Raw genomic sequence first — 20,346 nt, forward strand, 5'->3', positions numbered from 1 at the left:
CACACAGACACACACACACCAAACACACACAGACACACACACACCAAACACACACAGACACACACCAAACACACACAGACACACACACACCAAACACACACACAGACACACACACAGACACACACACACCAAACACACACAGACACACACACAGACACACACACACCAAACACACACAGACACACACACACCAAACACACACAGACACACACACACCAAACACATACACACACACACACACACCAAACACATACACACACCCACACACCAAACACATACACACACACACACCAAACACATACACACACACACACCAAACACATACACACACACACACACCAAACACATACACACACACACACCAAACACATACACACACACACCAAACACATACACACACACACCAAACACATACACACACACACACACCCACACACCAAACACATACACACACACACACCAAACACATACACACACACACACACCAAACACATACACACACACACACACCAAACACATACACACACACACACACCAAACACATACACACACACACACACCAAACACATACACACACACACACCAAACACATACACACACCAAACACATACACACACACACACCAAACACATACACACACACACACCAAACACATACACACACACACACCAAACACATACACACACACACCAAACACATACACACACACACCAAACACATACACACACACACACCAAACACATACACACACACACACCAAACACATACACACACACACACACCAAACACATACACACACACACACACCAAACACATACACACACACACCAAACACATACACACACACACCAAACACATACACACACACACCAAACACATACACACACACACCAAACACATACACACACACACACACCAAACACATACACACACACCAAACACATACACACACACCAAACACATACACACACAAACACATACACACACAAACACAAAACACACACACACCAAACACAAAACACACACACCAAACACAAAACACACACACCAAACACAAAACACACCCACACCAAACACACACACAGACACACAAAAAACAAACACAAACACACACCAAACACACACACACACACACACACCAAACACACACACACACACCCCAATCTCCTGCCACCACCACCATCGTTGTAACCAGGAGCCCAGGTACTTACGTGGCCTGTGCTCTCTGCTCCTCACTGCCTGCCTCCACGTTGCTCTGTTGGGTCATGATCTTCTCCCCACTGCTGGCCACTGACCGCAGCAGGTTCTTCTGCTCTGCCAGCTGCTGCTCCAACTCCTGGAGAGACATTCAGAAAACAAACCTCAACTTCCAGGCAAAGGGGCACTTGTCACCAGCGAAGGGGGCGGACAACGCGAGGTTATGGTCACCCCCCTCCCTCCCAGTCCAGTGACAGGGTCACCGCTGACCCATTCATTCATCCCTCACTGATTCTACAACCCAGCAACCTGAGCACTTCCACCTGGGTTTCAGGTACTTCCCTTGGTGTTTCCACGAGTCTATCGAGTGCGGTGGAAAGGCCTGGGCTTGTGGCAATCCAACTTGTAGTGGCACGGACAAAAATGCTGAAGACTCCGCTGCCTTCAAGTTTTCTTTCATACCTGGTGGGAAGGGTTCTGCGCAGGGCTGTTTCGTACCCTGGATCGTTGCACTTTGCTCTCCTCCTCAGCTGACCCCGAGGAACCCCTCTGTTCTTATACTGACCCCAAACCCACGACACATCTCTCCTTCGGCTAATGGCACACTCCCTGAACCGTTCTAAACAAAAGTGTCCTCTGGAGGTGAAAAGCAAGCATGGCTCAATTATAGTCACCTTGAGAAAGTGATGCTGGGCCTGCCCTGTCTCTCCAGCAGACATTAGGAATCATCGCGCAATGGGAGAATGAACATGAGGTGGGGAGCGGGTGGGGACTGGGGGGTTCACTTGCCTCAACAGCATTCCGGAGTTCGCTGGCTTGTCACACAGGTCATTGTCATTAACGTCTGATGCCAGTATAAGAATCACAAGCTAACCACAATCCCAGCAGGGGTCCCTAATGTGCCACATTCTAAATATCTGCAGCTCAGGTAACCCACGTGATGTACATTAGTCCAATTCCATCCAATAACAGGCAACCCTTCACAATGAAATTCTTTTGGCATTAATCGTGGCAAAGAGGAAACGCAGTCTTGTTTTGAAGGTTCCCCCTTTGTGCTGGCCTTATCCCTCAAATAACACTCAGTGGTTAGCACTGCTGCCTCATGGTACTAAGGTCATAGGTTCGATTCCAGCCTTTGGTGACTGTACAACCCCACACCACAGCTGGAGGGACCCTGCACTGTGAAAATTGGCTGCTACATGACAACGGTGACGATAGTGCACAGCTGGATGTAAAGAGCCTTGAGGTATCCAGAGATCGTGCAAGGTCACCCTTCCTCTCGCGCTGACTCAGACTCAGCAAACTCAAGACGGACCATCTAGTCTGCCACGAGCCTGACCAGGGAGCACCCACAAGGTAAATCAACTGTGGTGGCATCGTAATTCGAGCCGGGACCTGCCTCAGTCCCTGCCGAAACGTCCATACTGCCAGCTGGATGGCAATCAGGTTCTAAAGCCGAACCAATCTTTACCAATCGATAACCAACCCAATAGCCTGCATCGGCAGGGGCTCATGTCAGGTCATCTTACTCTGTATATCTCAGTGCCATGTGTCACTTCCATTTACTGAAGTCGTTCACATTGTACATACTATAGGGCACCAGTAAAATGTAATAAAGCAGAGCCTGAAAAGCGCATGTGGCAAACTGTTTAGAATCTCTACAGTGTGGAAACAGGCCCTTCGGCCCAACAAATCCACACTGACCCTCCGAAGAGTAACGCACCCAGACTCATTTCCCTCTGACTAATGCACCTAACACTATGCGTAATTTAGCATGGCCAATTCACCTAACCTGCACATTTTTGGACTGTGGGAGGAAACCGGAGCACCCGGAGGAAACCCACGCAGACACAGGGAGAACGTGCAAACTCCACACAGACAGTCACCAAAGGCTGGAATCGAACCTATGACCGTAGTACTATGAGGCAGTAGTGCTAACCACTGAGTGTTATTGAGCTATTGTGACTGACGATGAGAAAAATTTTTTTCCAGCATTCCCCCTCCCCCCCCATCTTCATTTTGTTCAGTGAGAATTTATCAACAGTCACAGTATTTCACTGTCTGCCCTCAAGTGACTCTTGGAAGCCCCTACTTAACCTTTTCTGACAATCTCCATTTCAAAGTGGAGTGCTGGCCTTTATCGGAATAGGAACTCCCACCACTGGTGCCGGGCTTCCTGTGACTAATACCGGGCAATGGCTCACTTACTTTCTGTCTCTGCAGGCTGTTCTGCTGGTGCTGATAGCGGCTGGCTCGAGCTTGTACCAGCCACTCCTGGACACTGGGGCTGGGGCGGAACGTGAAATCGATTTCTGTATCCTCCTTCTCCTGCACCACACCATGCTTAAATCACACAGAAGAGAGGCACGCAGTTACTTGAAGGGACTATACTTTCAATTCTACCAAACCACACCTCACTCTTTCGTTTCATTTCAACTCCCCCTCCCACTCTGCCGAGGACATGGAGGTCCTGGGCCTCCTTCACCGCCGTTCCCTCACCACCAGACGTCTGGAGGAAGAACGCCTCATCTTCCGCCTCGGAACACTTCAACCCCAGGGCATCAATGTGGACTTCAACAGTTTCCTCATTTTCCCTTCCCCCACCTCACCCTAGTTCCAAACTTCCAGCTCAGCACTGTCCCCATGACTTGTCTGGACTTGTCCTACCTGCCTATCTCCTTTTCCACCTATCCACTCCACCCTCTCCTCCCTGACCTATCACCTTCATCCCCTCCCCCACTCACCTATTGTACTCTATGCCACTTTCTCCTCACCCCTACCCTCCTCTAGCTTATCTCTCCACGCTTCAGGCTCTCTGCCTTTATTCCTGATGAAGGGCTTTTGCCAGAAACGTCGATTTCGCTGCTCCTTGGATGCTGCCTGAACTGCTGTGCTCTTCCAGCACCACTGATCCAGAATCCGTTTTTGTAACCTATTTGTTCACAGGATGAGGGTGCCGCTGGCTAGGTTACCATTTACGGCCCATCCCGAATTACACTTGGGGAAGGTGCGAGACAGTCACCTTCCTGACTTACTGCAGTCCTTGGGAGGTAGCTCCAACCTACGTTCTGTCAGGAGGGAGCTTCAGGACATTGTCCCAGCACCAGTGAAGGGTGTTGTGCGCTTAGGAGGTGAATCTAAGCAGGTGGTCATCTGGTGCCCTTCTCCTTCCAGACGGTGGAGGTCATGGATATGGAAGGTACTGCCCAAAGGAGCCAGGTTAAGTTGCTGCTTTGCGTCCTGTTAACGGCAAATCGCTTTGGTACTAATTTTGGATGGAGTTTCCTAACAGTTTCAAGTCTTAAAAAGACCATTCCAGACCCAAGGCCCATACAAACGGAGGAGACCGGCAAATATCTTCAGTGACGTAGAGAATTCAACAGGATGCGGGGGTGTGGGAGGCAAATTTGGCTCATGTTCGAATGTTCGCAGAATCACACAGAATGTATCAGCACGAAACAGGCTGGGATTTATGTTCTACACTAGTTACCTGCTCCCACTTTATCAGCATGCAATCCCAACCCTTTCTCCTTCATGAGTTTATCTCGCTTTATTAAGTGCATGCATGTTAGTTGTCTCAACCTGAGGATACAAGTATTTTCTGGTAAAGATGTTTCTCCTGAATTCCTTATTGGATGTATCCGTGACCTTTTCCATTTATAGTTCCTCGTTTTGAACTCCATCAAATGTGGACACAGATGTGGAGAAAGTGAGGATGCTGGAGATCTGAGTCAAAAAGTGTGGTGCTGGAAAAGCACAGCCGGTCAGGCAGCATCCAAGGAGCAGGAGAGTCGACGTTTCAAGCATTAGCCCTACATCAGGCATGGAAGAGTTATGCTCGAAACGTTGACTCTCCTGCTGCTTGGATGCTGCCTGACCGGCTGTGCTTTTCCAGCACCACACATCCCGAGATGTACCTCCTCAAACCCTTTGTCTATTTGAAATATCTCCATCCGATGGCCCTTCAACCTCCTGTTCTCGGGAAAACAGTCAAATCTGTAGAATGGCTCTGGCTTCAGTGATGCAACTCATCAACCACGGCTCTGGAATTTGGTGGGCACACAGACCACTTCACAGGGGGCTGAGCTGATACCCCTCCCTGGCTCAGAACAAAGTCAGGAAATTCCACATCCGTGTTTCACAATATTAACATGACCGTCCTGTCCATGTGTGTTCCTGGCTCTCAATGACACAACTGCCCCACTCCCTCATCAATGCCCCCATTATTCCACTCTGACATTGAACAGAGGCCAAAGCTTCCTGAAGATTGGATGTCGGAGGGGGTTTCTATGAGGAAGGGTAACCTGGCAACATGTATAAGAGCACCATGAAATATGGACTGGGAAAAGGTGACCATCATCTTTGCCTCATCATCTGCACAAAAAATAGAGAGAGAAGAGAAATTGCCACCCAGGTAAATAGTGCGGTGAAGAAGGCATATGGCGTACTGGCTTTTATTGGTAGAGGAATTGAGTTCCGGAGTCCTGAGGTCATGTTGCAGTTGTATAAGACTCTGGTGCGGCCACATCTGGAGTATTGTGTGCAGTTTTGGTCGCCATACTATAGGAAGGATGTGGAGGCACTGGAACGGGTGCAGAGGAGGTTTACCAGGATGTTGCCTGGTATGGTAGGAAGATTGTATGAGGAAAGGCTGAGGCACTTGGGGTTGTTTTCATTGGAGAAAAGAAGGTTTAGGGGTGACTTGATAGAGGTGTACAAGATGATTAGGGGTTTAGATAGGGTTGACAGTGAGAATCTTTTTCCACGTATGGAGTCAGCTATTACAAGGGGGCATAGCTTTAAATTAAGGGGGAGTAGGTATAGGACAGATGTTAGGGGTAGGTTCTTTACTCAGCGAGTCGTGAGTTCATGGAATGCCCTGCCAGTAGCAGTGGTGGACTCTCCCTCATTATGGGCATTTAAGCGGGCATTGGATAGGCATATGGAGGATAGTGGGCTAGTGTAGGTTAGGTGGGCTTGGATCAGCGCAACATCGAGGGCCGAAGGGCCTGTACTGCGCTGTATTCTTCTATGTTCTATGTTCTATGGTTTGGATAAATTGTCTTCCTTTGTGGAATATTGCTGGGGTGAGCCCTCTGAGGTGTACAATACAGTTAGCGTGGGTACGCATGCAATGACCTTACTTTGATACTGATACTTCTGTCCTGCAACATTTTCTGCAGCTCCACCAAGCTCCCCTTCAGATTCTGGAGCTTCTCGATCAGGTGCTCTGCTTGCTCCCTGGTCTGCGGCTTCCCTTCCAGGACGAGGTTCTCACTGTTCATGGAGAGCTCTGAAACGGACGCCACTTTCCGCTCGATCTCCACCAACATGTTCTGTCAAAGCATAAACAGCAAGATCAACTCAAATCATCTCCCAACACACACGTGTGCAAAAAAACAGATACATGTGTGTGCACGTGCACATACGGACAGTTCTTCTGTAACATGATGGTTGGGTTCATGTGCATCCCCGCATGATAGAAACATCCCGCTTTAGAAACAGTGCTTAAAGTATTGGCGATGTAATCACCTTACAGCCAACACAGGTTTTAAAAGTTTAGAAACTGTGTTCCCCAATTCGTCCATCACATTCAGTTAATATGTGTTAATGATGTGCATGCTATAGCAGAATGACCTGTACATACGTGTGCACACATACACAACGACACAGATCTGATTGATAACCTCCGCAAAAGCCTGTGTATTCATCACAAGTAGCTGCTATTTCGAACCTTCCTCCAAACACAGTTCAGTGAAACCTCTTAAAACACATTCATGCTTGCAAAGGCAGCCTGCTTCACAAAAGTTAGTTCACAGATTACTGGCCGTGTCCTGGTCAATATTCATCCCTCAACCCAGCATGTAAAAGAGATTATCCAGAGAGCATACCTCTGGGATCCTGCGGCCCTCCAGTTGGCTGCTGTGGCTTTCTAAATCGCAAACGTGATTGCATTTCAAAAACGCCCAGAGGAAGCAATCTATCAAATCCAAGTTCATTATGAGCTGCAGCAGAATGCCCAGCTGGGAAAGGCTACAGCCAATGATAATGGTGACCTGCTCCTCAGGGCCAAATTCCAGCAAGAGAAAAGCACAACACTTCCCAACACCTCACTGACCGTTCCCCCCTCACAGCTCACATTTGGTGACTACGCTAGAAGGCCATCAAAAATTCACGACAGCCCCAGCCTTATCTCAGTGCAATGGTAATCAGGCATTCGAGAGTGTTTCAGATGATCGGAGATTCAAGTCCCATTCCAGGCACTCAGTCACGAAATCTAGGATGATACTCTCAACAGACGGCTGCATTGCCAGAAGTACCATTGTTTAGGCGAGCTGTTAAAACAGAGACCCACCTCCTTCCCAGGTGGGCTTCAAAGGCTCCAGGGCACCCACTAAAGAGCTGAAGACTTCTGCCAAGAGGCTCCAGGGTATCCTACATGACAAGATTGGCCACACAACTTGAAACCACTCCACTGATTGTCAAACTCTGCTGGGTGTGAACAGACATTCTGCTCGAATCCAGTGCTGAAGAGACAGCAGCAGAACATTGAGCCAATCAGAATACAATCAGGCTGAGTCAAAATGGTTTAGTGAAAGGGAAATAGTGCTTGACAAACCATTATGGTTCTTTGAGAATGTAACAAGCAGGGTAGATAGAAGAGAATCAGTCAGTGTTGTACCTGGATTTAGATGACCAAAAGGTATGTAATAAGGCAGGTCTAGAAAGGTTAGTACTTAAGGCAAAATCCTATAGTGTTGGGAAGATTGATCAGCATAGGGAGGGAACTGGCTGACTAATAGCAAGGTAGATAGACTGGGCAGGTAGGTTGGTTATATCGGTAGTAGATAAGTCATTTTTAGGATAGCAAGCTGTAACTTGTATCTGTTGCAGGGAACAGTGCTAGGGCCTCAACTATTTACAATTTGTATTCATGACTTGGATGAAGAGACAAACGGTACTGTAGCCAAATTTTCTGATATACCAAAGATCAGTAAGAAAGCACAGTGAGAGGTCACTGCACATGATCTGCAAAGGGACATAGGCAGGCTAAGTTGAGTGGATGAAAAAAGACAGCAGACGGAATTTAATGTGGGAAAGTGTGAAGTCATCCACTGTGGCAGGCCAAACTGAAAAGCAGATTATTATTTAAATAGAACAAAACCGTAGAATACCCTGGTACAAAGGGACCTGGTGTCGTTCTCCATGGGTCCGATCAGGCAAGTACTGGAAGGAATTAAGAAAGCAACCTGTACGTTACCCTTTATTGCAAGCAGTTGGAGTATAAAAGTAGGGAAGTCTTGATGCAACTATACAGGGTACAATCGAGCTGAAAATGTGTTGCTGGAAAAGCGCAGCAGGTCAGGCAGCATCCAAGGAGCAGGAGAATCGATGTTTCGGGCATGAGCCCTTCTTCAAGAAACGTCGATTCTCCTGCTCCTTGGATGCTGCCTGACCTGCTGCACTTTTCCAGCAACACATTTTCAGCTCTGATCTCCAGCATCTGCAGACCTCACTTTCTCCTAGGGTACAATCGAGACCTCACTTAGAGCAGAGTGTACAATTTTTGATCACCTTACTTAAGGAGTTAACATTCACTTGGCCAATTCATAGGGTGAGAGGTTTGTCTTATCAAAAGCAATTGAGCAGGTTGGGCCTAGGTTGGGCAATGGGCCTCATTGGAGTCTACAAGAATGAGGAGCTTCTTATTCAAATACGTAAGATCCTGAGGGAGCTTGTCAGGGAGCTGGGACAATATTTCCTCACGAGGGGAATTCTAGAATGAGGGGACACAGTTTCAAAAGAAGGGATCACCCATTTAAGACAGAGTGAGAAGGAATTTCTTCTTTCTGAAGGTTGTTACTGTCTAGAATGTTCTGCCCAGCGAGCGGTGGAGGCCAGTGGATCATTGAAGGTAGTTAAGGTTGAAGTGGTCAGGTTTTTAATTGACAAGAAAGTGAGAGGTTAAAGGGACAAGCAGGAAAATGATGAACTTAAGAGCAGTGATGATCTCATTGACTGGTGTAGCAGGGCTGAATGACCCACTCGTGCTCCTGTTCCTTATATTCTTCTGTAAGTTGTTCAGACATTATGCAAATCCAACATTTCTGTCCTAGCTCAAAAGTGATTTCATCACACCTCAATTAAATAAAATCTAGGCATGCAAGGAAAGTAAATCTCCATTGTCTGTTCATCTTTGAGCTTGAATCAATACCTGACAATCGTTGAGCTGTTCATCCATGTCCATCTGCTCCTTGGGAACCTTCAGTGTTGCATCCAGAATGGCCTTTGTAATTAGAAGCCAATTGTCCAGTTCATCAGCCTCACTGCGATACACTTGGAGAGCTTGCTCCTGACGCTGTTGCTCTTCCTGTTCATTCAGCCTCTCCTAAAAGAAATAAAAAATCAAAACCGTGCATTTATACACAACCATGTGCTTATACACAACGGTCACTGCTCAAGATGTGGCCCACTCGATATTAGGGACCCCTTTTCTGATCACCTCTAGTCAGCTCACAATTGGGCCTACAAGTGTGTCATCTTAATTCTCCAACGTACCCTCGACGCTCCATCCTTTGTCTGCCGCATGACAACCTTCTAACCACAACACCGAGGTAAACTTTTGGCAAAGGCTGTGGTATAGTGGTAATGTCACCCGGTCAGTAACACAGAAGTCCAGGCTAAACTTCTCAGGAGCACAGATACACACCCTCCGCCAACACGACAGCCGGTGGAATTTAGGTTTAACAAATAAAATCTGCAATGGATGGTGAGTCAGAGTAATGGCGACCATGAAACTGCCAACAGTTGTTGTAAGAAGCCATCTTGATTCATTAAGTATCAGCAGAAAGGAAATCTGCCATCCTTCCCTGGGCTGGCCTACGTGTGACTCCAGACCCAGACCAGTGCTCTCTGAAATGGCCAAGCAAGCCACTTAATTCCAGGACAATTTGGGATCGGCAACAAATGCTTTACATCCTGTCAAGAATAAATTTTTACAAAATTTTCTATTTCTAATGATGCTGACCTTTACTTCTTTAAGTCTCTGTTACCAGGAAAGCGTGTGGGGAGTGCTTTCAGGGTCTACAAACCTCAAGAAGTTGCTTCTTTCCCAATGCTTTCATCTTGATGGTGGCCATGCGCTCTGCGAGCACGGTTAGCGTGGACTGCATAGCCAGCTGGTCAGACGTATCTGTGTCCATAGTGTCAGACACTAGCTCTTCGGCAAAACAGATCTGCAGTTCGTTGATCTCATCCTGGAGTGTCACAATCTCTTCCATCAGCGCCTGGGAACAGACAGAGCCACAAATATCCTTAAGCCAAATCCGACCAAGATTCAAAGTTCAATGGACACTGTGATAAAAGTGTGCAGAGTCCGACTGGTCCCACAGGCACCCTCTGAAAGCAGCACATGCCTGTACATCAGGGAGATAAGTGCCTGGACAGCAAAGTCCATCAATAGCAGTAATGAGTGAATCAGGCACAGCTACACACACGCCATACCTGGTGAGCAGCCACCTGGACATCATGGCTCTGGCTAGCATCGAGCGCCTCCCCCAGCTTCCCTTCGATCGACTCCATCTTGGCCGAGACAGACTGCACGGAATCCTGATATTTCTGCTGTCGTTCAAGGGCCTCATAAAGAGTCCGCTGCTTTTCACTGATCTGTAGCGGGAAGGGTTAGAGGGCAAATATTTACACAGCAAGTACTGGGAGATAGCAGGTTATCATGCAACTTCGTTAATAGACCTTCCTTCAGATCCCATGTGATCAGAGCAACCTTCCCAGAAACCATGGACAGGGAGGAAAATAATGTCAGTCTCTCCGACACACAGACAAATGAAGACTCATGCACATGCAGACACTCACACATGCACACGTGCACAGACACACACGTGCAGACATGCAAAGACACGCAGGCACATGCATATATGTGAAGACACGCGTTTACATGCACAGGCACACACATGTACAGACATGCAGAACACACACATTACATGCAGACACAGACACACACATACATGTACAGATGCACACACGCAGACATGCACAGACACGCACAGGCAGACATGCACAGACGCAGATACACGCATTACATGCAGACACGCAAACACGCGCATACATACACACACATGTAGACATGCACAAACACACACACAGTGGTGCACAGACACACACACAGACATGCACAGACCCACACATGCAGGCACACATACATGCACAGACACAGGCAGTTACACGCACACATGGGCACACACACATTTTCTCTTTTGTCTTCATGCCATAACAACAATTTTCCCCGTCCAATCACTCCCTCCTCCTACAGTATCACCATCGTTCTGCCTTTCCTCCAGTGTTCCTCATGCTCAGGAAGCAACGCTGCTGGATGGTGTTGTGGTGATAGTGTCACTGACCTGGTCATCCTGAGGCTCACATCTCACAGCAGCTAATGGGATTTACACTCTGTTAGTTATTGGGAATGAAGTGATCATCTCAGTGACGATGACCAAACCTCACGTGGTTTACCAATGCTCTTTTGGGAAGAAAATCGCACTTTTGTTTGGTCTGGCTCACATGTGACTCCAGACCTGCCTGCACTACCGTTAACTTGGTCTTAATATCCTCCTAAAATGGCATAGCAAACCACGCTGTTGTACCGAAGCACTGCAAATGTCTTTCTAGTCGCATTCACCTTTCTATATTGGCGTGCAGACATCAGGCTGATATACCAGTCTGGGGGAGTGCCACATTGTCAAAGGTATTGCTGTTCAGTCGAGACATTAAACCAAAGTCCCTCTGCCTGCTCCATTTTCGTTCTTTCACGGGAGGTGGGCCAGTGTTTGTGCCCATCCCTTACTACCCTTGTGGAGGGGCTGTGAAGCCAGTTCCTTGAGTGGTTGCCATGGTTTCATTTCCATGGTGTGTAGCTGCTTAAGCCTTTTCAGGGGACAGTGAAGAGTCAATCACATATTTATCAGTCAGTAAGGGTGGCAGATTTCCTTCCCAAAGAGCATCAGTGAATCTGTTAGCCAACAACTGAAGATAGTTTCAACACACCATCATCGTTTCAATTCTAACTGAACCTCTAAAAGGTAATTCAATTTAAATTCCACCAGCGACTGTGGATTTTGAACCCATCCTCCATTTATTTAGGCCTCTGGATTACAAACACACTAAACTACCATTGCCCTGAATGTAAAAGAGCCCATGGGATTAGTTAAAGAAGAACAGTGGTGTTCTCCCCAGTGACATACGCAACATCACTGAAACACATTAGCTGGCCATTCACCTCATATGAAATTTGGATTCCAACATTAAAATAGGGACTACACTTCAAAAGTACTTCATAAATAACTTATGAGTGGCACTTGGGACACTAGAAGAATTAGAACAAGAATCCCTACCGTGTAGAAACAGGCCCTTTGGTCCAAAAGTCCACACTGAACCTCCAAACAGTAACCACCCAGACCCACCCCCCCATCCTGACTAATGTGCCTAACCTACGCATCCCTGGACACTACGGACAATTTAGCACGGCCAATTCACCTAACCTACACATACCTGAACACTATGGGCAACTTAGCATGGCCAATTCACCTGACCTGCAGATCTCTGGACTGTGGGAGGAAACCAGACCACCCACAGGAAACCCACGCAGAACCCTGAGAACATGCAAACTCCACAATCAGTCACCTGAGGCTGGAATTGAACCCGGGTCCCTGGCGCTGTGAGGCAGCAGTGCTAACCACTGAGCCACCGTGCTGCCACATCTTGGGGCTGTGCAAATTTCAACACATTTTAAATAAAATAAATTGCATTTAATGTTGAAAAATACTACCCTTCATCATCACCATTTGTCCAGTTAATAATCCCCCTCACCATACAGAATCATAGAATCCTTACCGTAGGAAAGCAGGCCCTTCGGTCCATCAAGTCTGCACCGACTCTCCGAAGACCATCTGACCCAGACACACATCCCTACCACATCCCTGTAACCCTGCATTTCCCATGGCTAATTCACCTAATCTACACAACCCTGAACACTATGGACAAGTTTGCAATAGCCAATCCACTCAACCTGCACATCTTTGGACTGTGTGAGGAAACATACCCAGACATAAGTAGAACGTGGAAACTCCACACAAACAGACAGTCGCCCAAGGCTGGAATCGAAACCTACGAGAAAATTTCAAAATCCTTCCAACTCTATCATGGAGCTTTCATTACAGCTTCTCCTCTTATGGCAGCCGTGTTAATATGTTCTCTGCAGCACCCATGCTGTCTGGGCCTGTGTCCCCTTGTGCTCCTGCTGCATTACAGCAAGGCTTCGGGGCTCCAGAGTACTTGGGGGAAGTATGAATGAGCACTCCCAGATTGGTTGGGTGCAAGAGCTCCAATCGTATAGCACAGATCTAACTGGCTGAGGGGCCTCCTCAGCATGGTTGCCATGGTAGCCATGCTACAGTCCAAGTGCTCAAATCCCACCGTGGTAATTGGAGAATTTGACTTCGGTTTTAAAAAGAATAATAATCTGCTGTCAGTAAAAGTGACCATAAAGATATTGGCGGTAGATTCACAACTAGAATGCTGTTACCCTTTAAAGAAGGAAGCCGTTTATCATTACCAGACACAGGCTGGATGCAGCTCTTTCAGAATTAACAAAACCACTGTCAGTGGTGAAAGAAAGTCTGTTGCCTTCCCGGGGCAACAATAAGTACCTACCCTCACTAACGATGCCCCATCCACAGAACAATACAATTCCGTAACGTTAGCAGGAGCTGACCAGCAGCTTAGGACAAAAGTGGGGGTGCCCAACAGAAACAAGCAAGGAGACGAACAGAGACAATAAAAAAAGGAAGATTATTCATCTTCCCCAGAAATCGCCAGCTCACCACATTCTTTAGAGTTTCCCAGGAACGCTGCAGATCATCGAGTTTAGAGGAGGCTGACTCTCCCAGTGTGGTTTCTAATGGTTCCTGCAGTGATGCTGCGTTGCTCGTATCCTGAGAATCGGGAGCTGCAGTCTGCAATTCGTCCGCACCGTAGTAAGCACTATCCTGGAATCAAGAACACTTACAGTTGAGACTCTTGAACATCAGGAGCAGGATCAAATGACGACAAGCTTACAGGGTACAGGGTTAGAAATTTCGGATCCAGTGATCGCTCCTGTGTGGGTTGGTTATATTACGTGTAATGTTTGAGCCACAGCATTACAAGCAAACCTGACTTCTCCCCATTCACCCCCTTCCCATGCACTTCTCAGGTCTCCAGTAACCATGCAGCCCTCCCACAACATGCGTCACACACACAGCACCTCATGCAAGCTGATCCTCACTAACCCCCATGCATCTCGAGTTACTGACAGGCACGGATGCTGGTGCTCTGATCTCAGCTCAAGGACTCCCACCCTCAAGGATCAAGGAGAGTTTGAAACAATGGAAGGGCTCGCAGGCTGTTTAACCATTTGCCAGGTCAGCTCACCAATGCTCCTTCCACTAACGTCTCACTAGTTAACTGACTTGTCAGCCTGGGGTGGACAGGGTCGGCAGTCTCACAACATCAAGTTATAGTCAACAGGTTTGTTTGAAATCACAAGCTTTCGGAATGACTTCACCTGAAGAAGGAGCAGCGCCCCAAAAGCTCATGATTTCAAACAAACCTGTTGGACTATAACCTGGCATCATGTGACTTCTGACTTAGTTGGAGAAAGTGAGGTCTGCAGATGCTGGAGATCAAAGTTGAAACTTTATTGCTGGAACAGCACAGCAGGTCAGGCAGCATCCAGGGAACAGGAGATTCGACGTTTCGGGCACAGGCCGAAGAAGGGCCTGTGCCCGAAACGTCGAATCTCCTGTTCCCTGGATGCTGCCTGACCTGCTGTGCTGTTCCAGCAATAAAGTTTCAACTTCTGACTTAGTTAACTGACTACCAGTACCTTCTACCCAAAGCCATGATTGGTGCTCGCGATAATAATGAAACTGATGCAAACACACTGGGGAGAAGGACAAATTTCGGCAGGATGAATTTTGGCAGAGGACCTGTTCTTCTCCTGATGGGAGAGAGGGAGGAAGCTGGGTGACCAACATGAATATTCATCCCTGTGCCTCTTTAAGAAGTAACATTATTTCATTATCTTTACTTCCATAGGTCAGTCTCCCCACATCCCTGTTAATAATTCACCTTGTGTGACCGCTGCATATCAGAACTGGCTCTTTTCGTATAAATTTGACTCCCTCATTCCCCGCAAACATTTGGACAGTTTTGGTAGTCTGCGGGTGAGAGGGAAACGCTGAAGTATCCCTTGATTTCTGACCTCCAGTCCCCACAACCCTGTACTGAGAGTGCAGAACATTTTTGAAAATGTCTCAATTGCAAGCAGTCTATGAGGTCTTGTACGTGATGATCTTGCCGCCACGTTCCTCCTGCTTCACCAATACTACCTTTCGCCCACCTCCATATCGTGTTCCTGCTCAGCGTCACCTCAAGGGATCTTCTGCAGAAATCCTCAACCATGCCGCTGTTCATTAATCCCTGCTCTCACCATCTATTCCACATTCTCACTTTGCACTACTCCACTAGATTAGATAGATTAGATTCCCTACAGTGTGGAATCCATAACCTCACTTGTGACAAATTTCACTTTGCCTGCCACCCTTCTGTTTGTTGACTTGCAGTAACGCGATTGTAAACATACTTCACCATTTTCAAATCCATTCCTTTTCCCGTCTCTTTAATCCCCTCCAGGACCACAACTGTTCAAAATCACTCGATTCCGCCAATTCTGGTTTCTTGAGCAGTTCGGAGCCACTGGATGTAAGTTTGTTTGCTGGGCTGGAAGGTTCGTTTTCAGACGTTTCGTCACCATGCTAGGTAACGTCTTCGATTAGAGTCTCCGGCGAAGCTTCACTCAGAGGCTCACTGAAGATGTTACCTAGTAGGGTGACGAAACGTCTGAAAACGAACCTTCCAGCTCAGTGAGCAAACCTGCATCCAGAACCTCAATCTGAGCTACAAATCTTCTCAGAACACATTAGTACTGAGTTACATCATTCCACCACTGGTAGCAATGTCTTCTGCTGCTTAGGCTATTGTTAGTTGCTGTTAAAAGAGAAGTGGCGGAATTTGACTTGAACACTGATGAGGAGACATTTATTGATGATAGTTGAGTTTGGAGGTGGATGCTTGTGATGTTTACCTCTGTAAATAAAATACTAGGCTGAGCAAAGATTGGCATCAAAAAGTGTGGTGCTGGAAAAGCACAGTAGGGTCGGGCAGTATCCCAGGAGCAGGAGAATCGACAGTTTGGGCAGAAGTCCTTCATCAGGAATGGGGGGGGTTCAAGGGGGCTGAGAGATAAATGGGAGGAGGGCGGGGCTGGGGGAGTAGGTAGCTGGGAAGGTGACTGGCTGTGCTTTTCCAGCGCCTCACCTTTTGACTCTGGTCTCTAGCACCTGCGGCCCTCACTTTCTCCAGAGTAAAGATTGGCTCTGGTTCTAACCTACACCAGTTGCCTGACTGGAAGTGACCATTAAGGTCTGGAATTCTTTTCCTAAGCCTCTCCCCACTTCACCCTCCCATCCTCCTTTGCACCAGCTTTTGCCTGAGACATTTACGGAGCTGTGTGTTAAATTTTGTCTCATAAAAGCATTCCTGCGTTTTCCGAGATTTAAGTTGCTAATTAAATACAACTTGTTGGTTCTGTCAGTGTAGGTTATTTTATTCCCAAGAGTTTAAAAGAAGTTTGGGGTGAGGGGGGCAGTGAAGAAGAGGAATAACTCTAGCCCATGGTGTATCCTTTGCACAAACTGCTGACCTGGTGCAGGAAGATCCCGGTCTGAAATCTGCTGAAAGGTTTGCATAGGAGCAGCTTGATGCCAGGCTCGCCATCCATAAAGCCTCATACATGGTGTCGTTCCTGGGGGACATCAGAATTCCATAGTGGCATTCCGATGATGTCATCCGCTATGGAATAGGTTGACACCAGTAACAATCCAGGTCTACATACATTAGGAATAAACCCCTCCCAGCATCGCTGGAGGGTTGATATTTGTGGACAATCTCAAAATCCCAGAGTAAGGAATTGTAGGGGAGTGGGAAGGATGTTTTGGATCATTCACAAATCAGAAACAGATAGGCCAGATTGGACAGCAAAAAAGAAATTATTCGAATTATGGAAATGTGAGTACTAGTGTAAATGGAAATGAAGGGAACTATTGACGAATGGTTGGTGGCAGAGACCAGATAGGAACAAAGTTTGCCAAGGGGAATGTGAGGGAGGAGCACAGACAGAAGCCTAAAGATTTAGATACTTTCCTGTTCAGAGATGATATTACATACCTCTGGAGAAGATGGGTCTCTAGTCCAGAGGTAGGGATACTATCACTGCACCACAAGAACTCTGCAGCATGGAGATTTAGAGTTATATAGATGTACAGCACGGAAATAGACCCTTCGGTCCAACTCGCCCATGCCAACTAGATATCTGAAATTAATCTAGTCCCATTTGCCAGCACTTGGCCCATATCCCTCTGAACCCTTCTTGTTCATATACTCATCCAGATGCCTTTTAAATGTTGTCTGTGTCCCAGCCTCCACCACGTCCTCTGGCAGCTCATTCCATACACGCACCACTCTCTGCATGAAAAAGTTGCCCCTCAGGTCCTTTTTACCTTAAACCTAAGCCCTTTAGTTTTGGACTCCCCTACACTGGGGAAAAGACCTTGACTATTCCCTCTATCCGTGGCCCTTGTAGAGATATACAGCAAGGAAACAGATCCTTCGGTCCGACTCGTACATGCTGACCAGATAAACTATATAAATCTAGCCCCATGTGCCAGCATTTGTGGGGAGTCAATGGCCTAGTGGTATTATTGCTGGACTGTACATCCAGAGACCCAGATAATGTTCCCAGGGTGGGGGCTTGATTCCCACTATGGCAGATAATGGAATTTGAATTCAATAAATACAGCTGAAATTAAGAAGTCTAATGATGACCGTGAATCCATTGACAACTGTCAGTAAACCTGGCTGGTTTACTAATGCCCTTTAGGGAAGGAAACTGCCATCCTTACCTGGTCGGACCTACATGTGACTCCAGACCCACAGCAATGGGGTTGACTCTCAACTGCCCTCTGGGCAATAAATACTGACCCAGCCAATGACACCCTCATCCTGAGAATGAATAAAGAAAAAAACGTGGCCTATATCCCTCCAAACCCTTCCTATTCCTATACCCATCAGGTGCTTTCTAAATGCCGTAATTGTATCAGCCTCCAGCATTTCCTCTGGCAGCTCATTCCACACACACACCACCCTCTGCGTGAAAATGTTTCCCCTTAGGTCCCTTTTAAATCTTTCCCCACTCACCCTAAACCTATGCCCTCTAGTTCTGGACCCCCACCCCACCCCAGGGAAAGACCTTGACTATTCACACTATCTATTTATGATTATGATTTTATAAATGTCTATAAGGTCACCCCTCAGCCTCCGACACTCCAGAGAAAACAGCCCCAGCCTAGTCAAAGCCTTTCCCTATAGCTCAGTGCAAGTAACTCCGCATGGGAGTATTAGCAGAGAACAGGGCTGGCTTCATTAGACAGGTGAGAGAGATGGGCTACGATACAGAGTCACACAACATGGAAACACATCCTTGGGTCCATGCCAACCGTCAGCCTAAACTAAACCAGAGGAGGTAGGAGGGTTGAACTTCAATGTGTACATTGAGGAATAGTAAGAAAAACGATTGACCCTTTCTCTTCATGAATTTGAGGAGAAGATTCTTGTGTGCAGCAGTGACAATCAGCTCAGGGTTGCATACAGATCTATAGTTCACCTCTAACCAGCTCAACACAGGCGCAGTGCATTCCGTAGGATTATAAAGGTTACAGGACAACACCCATGCGAATGAACGAGGAATGGAGTGGCGAGATCCACCACAGCATTGTGATGCCCAACTACTGGGAACCATGCAATGGGTGTCAAGGAGTAAGCGGAAGATAGTACCTGGTTACCAGACACATCAGCATTAGGTGAGGGAGAGCGACAAGCTGTCGGAGAGGAAAGCTCACTGTTGGTCCCCTCTTCCCCAGATTCCTCAGTGACAGGTGAGAGGAGAGTATGACAGCGGCCAGCTGTCATCTGATATAAACCAAGCCAGAGGGAACACAATATGATGAGAGAGAAAGAGAGAGAGAGCAGCAGTTACATTAAATCACACTGTAAAGCACAAATCATTGAAAACATTACAAGCTTTCTTTAGTAACGTGAAACTGAGTCTGAATAAAAAGGTGGCAAAAATGCAAATTAACCCGTTCCCCCATCCCACTTATTATCTGAGAGATATCTTCATCAGACTGGGGAAATAGTTCAGGAGGGAAGGGGTTAACGTGCACACAGCAGGCAGTGGGATAAAGCAACTGATTGAAAGTGGCAGAGTGGGTGATGATATGTTAGCTCAGTCCGATGAGGGGACAAAGTCAATGATCTTACCATGTCCACAGACGCTCTGCACAGTGTGGCAATAAAGCTAATTCAATTAAATTCCATTCAGAGAGAGAGAGAGAGAGAGAGGGAGACAGACAATGATCTTACCATAACCACAGACGGGTGCGCTGAGTGAGCGGCCATGGATTCTCCATCCAGCTCCTCCATCCCTTCGGAGAGCCCCTCCACCTCAGTGACAGTCAGCAGCATCGTGGCATGCTTCGCCTTCATGGTCAACATCTTACACTTGGTATTCAGAGCAGCAATCTGTTCCTGGTAGTCTTTAATCTTCTGGGCGAACGCCTGCTAAGACATCGTTCGGTGGGGACAAAGGAGCCGCTTAGAGCCTCAGACATCATCCGCCCCTTCCCTCCATCCCCCTGCCGAGGCAGCCAATGAGTGAGGAGATGAAGCTGCTGTTTAGATTCAGACTGAGAGGCAGGATCTTCAGCTTTGTGTGTGTGTGTGTGTGTGTGTGTGGGGGGGGGGGGGGAGACACCAGAACAGGAGCTCCACACACAATCACTCACACCCACCCTCAGAGCCTCTGAAGGCAATCTGCACTGCATACAACAGGAAATGAGCTGAGTAAGCTCACTCTCTCTCCCATCCCCCCCCTCTCCCGCTATAACCCAGAGCAGAAAAACACACAAAACACAAGACAGC

The 20,346-nt window shown here is 47.3% G+C and overlaps 1 protein-coding gene across 15 annotated transcripts in view; it reads right to left on the reverse strand.

Annotated features, from left to right (window-relative positions):
* Positions 1–20,346, reverse strand: part of syne1b (spectrin repeat containing, nuclear envelope 1b) — a 629,476-nt gene that overhangs the window by 223,147 nt on the left and 385,983 nt on the right. For 9 of the 15 annotated variants that reach the window (XM_087991586.1, XM_087991587.1, XM_087991592.1 and 6 more), the window contains 9 exons: positions 19,789–19,986; positions 19,201–19,335; positions 14,091–14,255; positions 10,702–10,863; positions 10,290–10,484; positions 9,413–9,586; positions 6,342–6,533; positions 3,406–3,540; positions 1,212–1,336 (listed from right to left, as the gene is read on the reverse strand). In XM_087991586.1, the coding sequence (XP_087847712.1) occupies positions 1,212–1,336; positions 3,406–3,540; positions 6,342–6,533; positions 9,413–9,586; positions 10,290–10,484; positions 10,702–10,863; positions 14,091–14,255; positions 19,201–19,335; positions 19,789–19,986 (1,481 nt within the window). The remainder of the gene's footprint in view (positions 1–1,211; positions 1,337–3,405; positions 3,541–6,341; positions 6,534–9,412; positions 9,587–10,289; positions 10,485–10,701; positions 10,864–14,090; positions 14,256–19,200; positions 19,336–19,788; positions 19,987–20,346) is intronic. The other 6 variants (XM_087991598.1, XM_087991582.1, XM_087991597.1 and 3 more) reach the window with 3 other exon arrangements.

Source organism: Chiloscyllium plagiosum, unplaced genomic scaffold (assembly GCF_037043375.1).
Source record: "Chiloscyllium plagiosum isolate Xiang-an unplaced genomic scaffold, Cpla_swu_hap1 HiC_scaffold_10, whole genome shotgun sequence".
In the NCBI taxonomy this organism is placed as follows: domain Eukaryota; kingdom Metazoa; phylum Chordata; class Chondrichthyes; order Orectolobiformes; family Hemiscylliidae; genus Chiloscyllium; species Chiloscyllium plagiosum.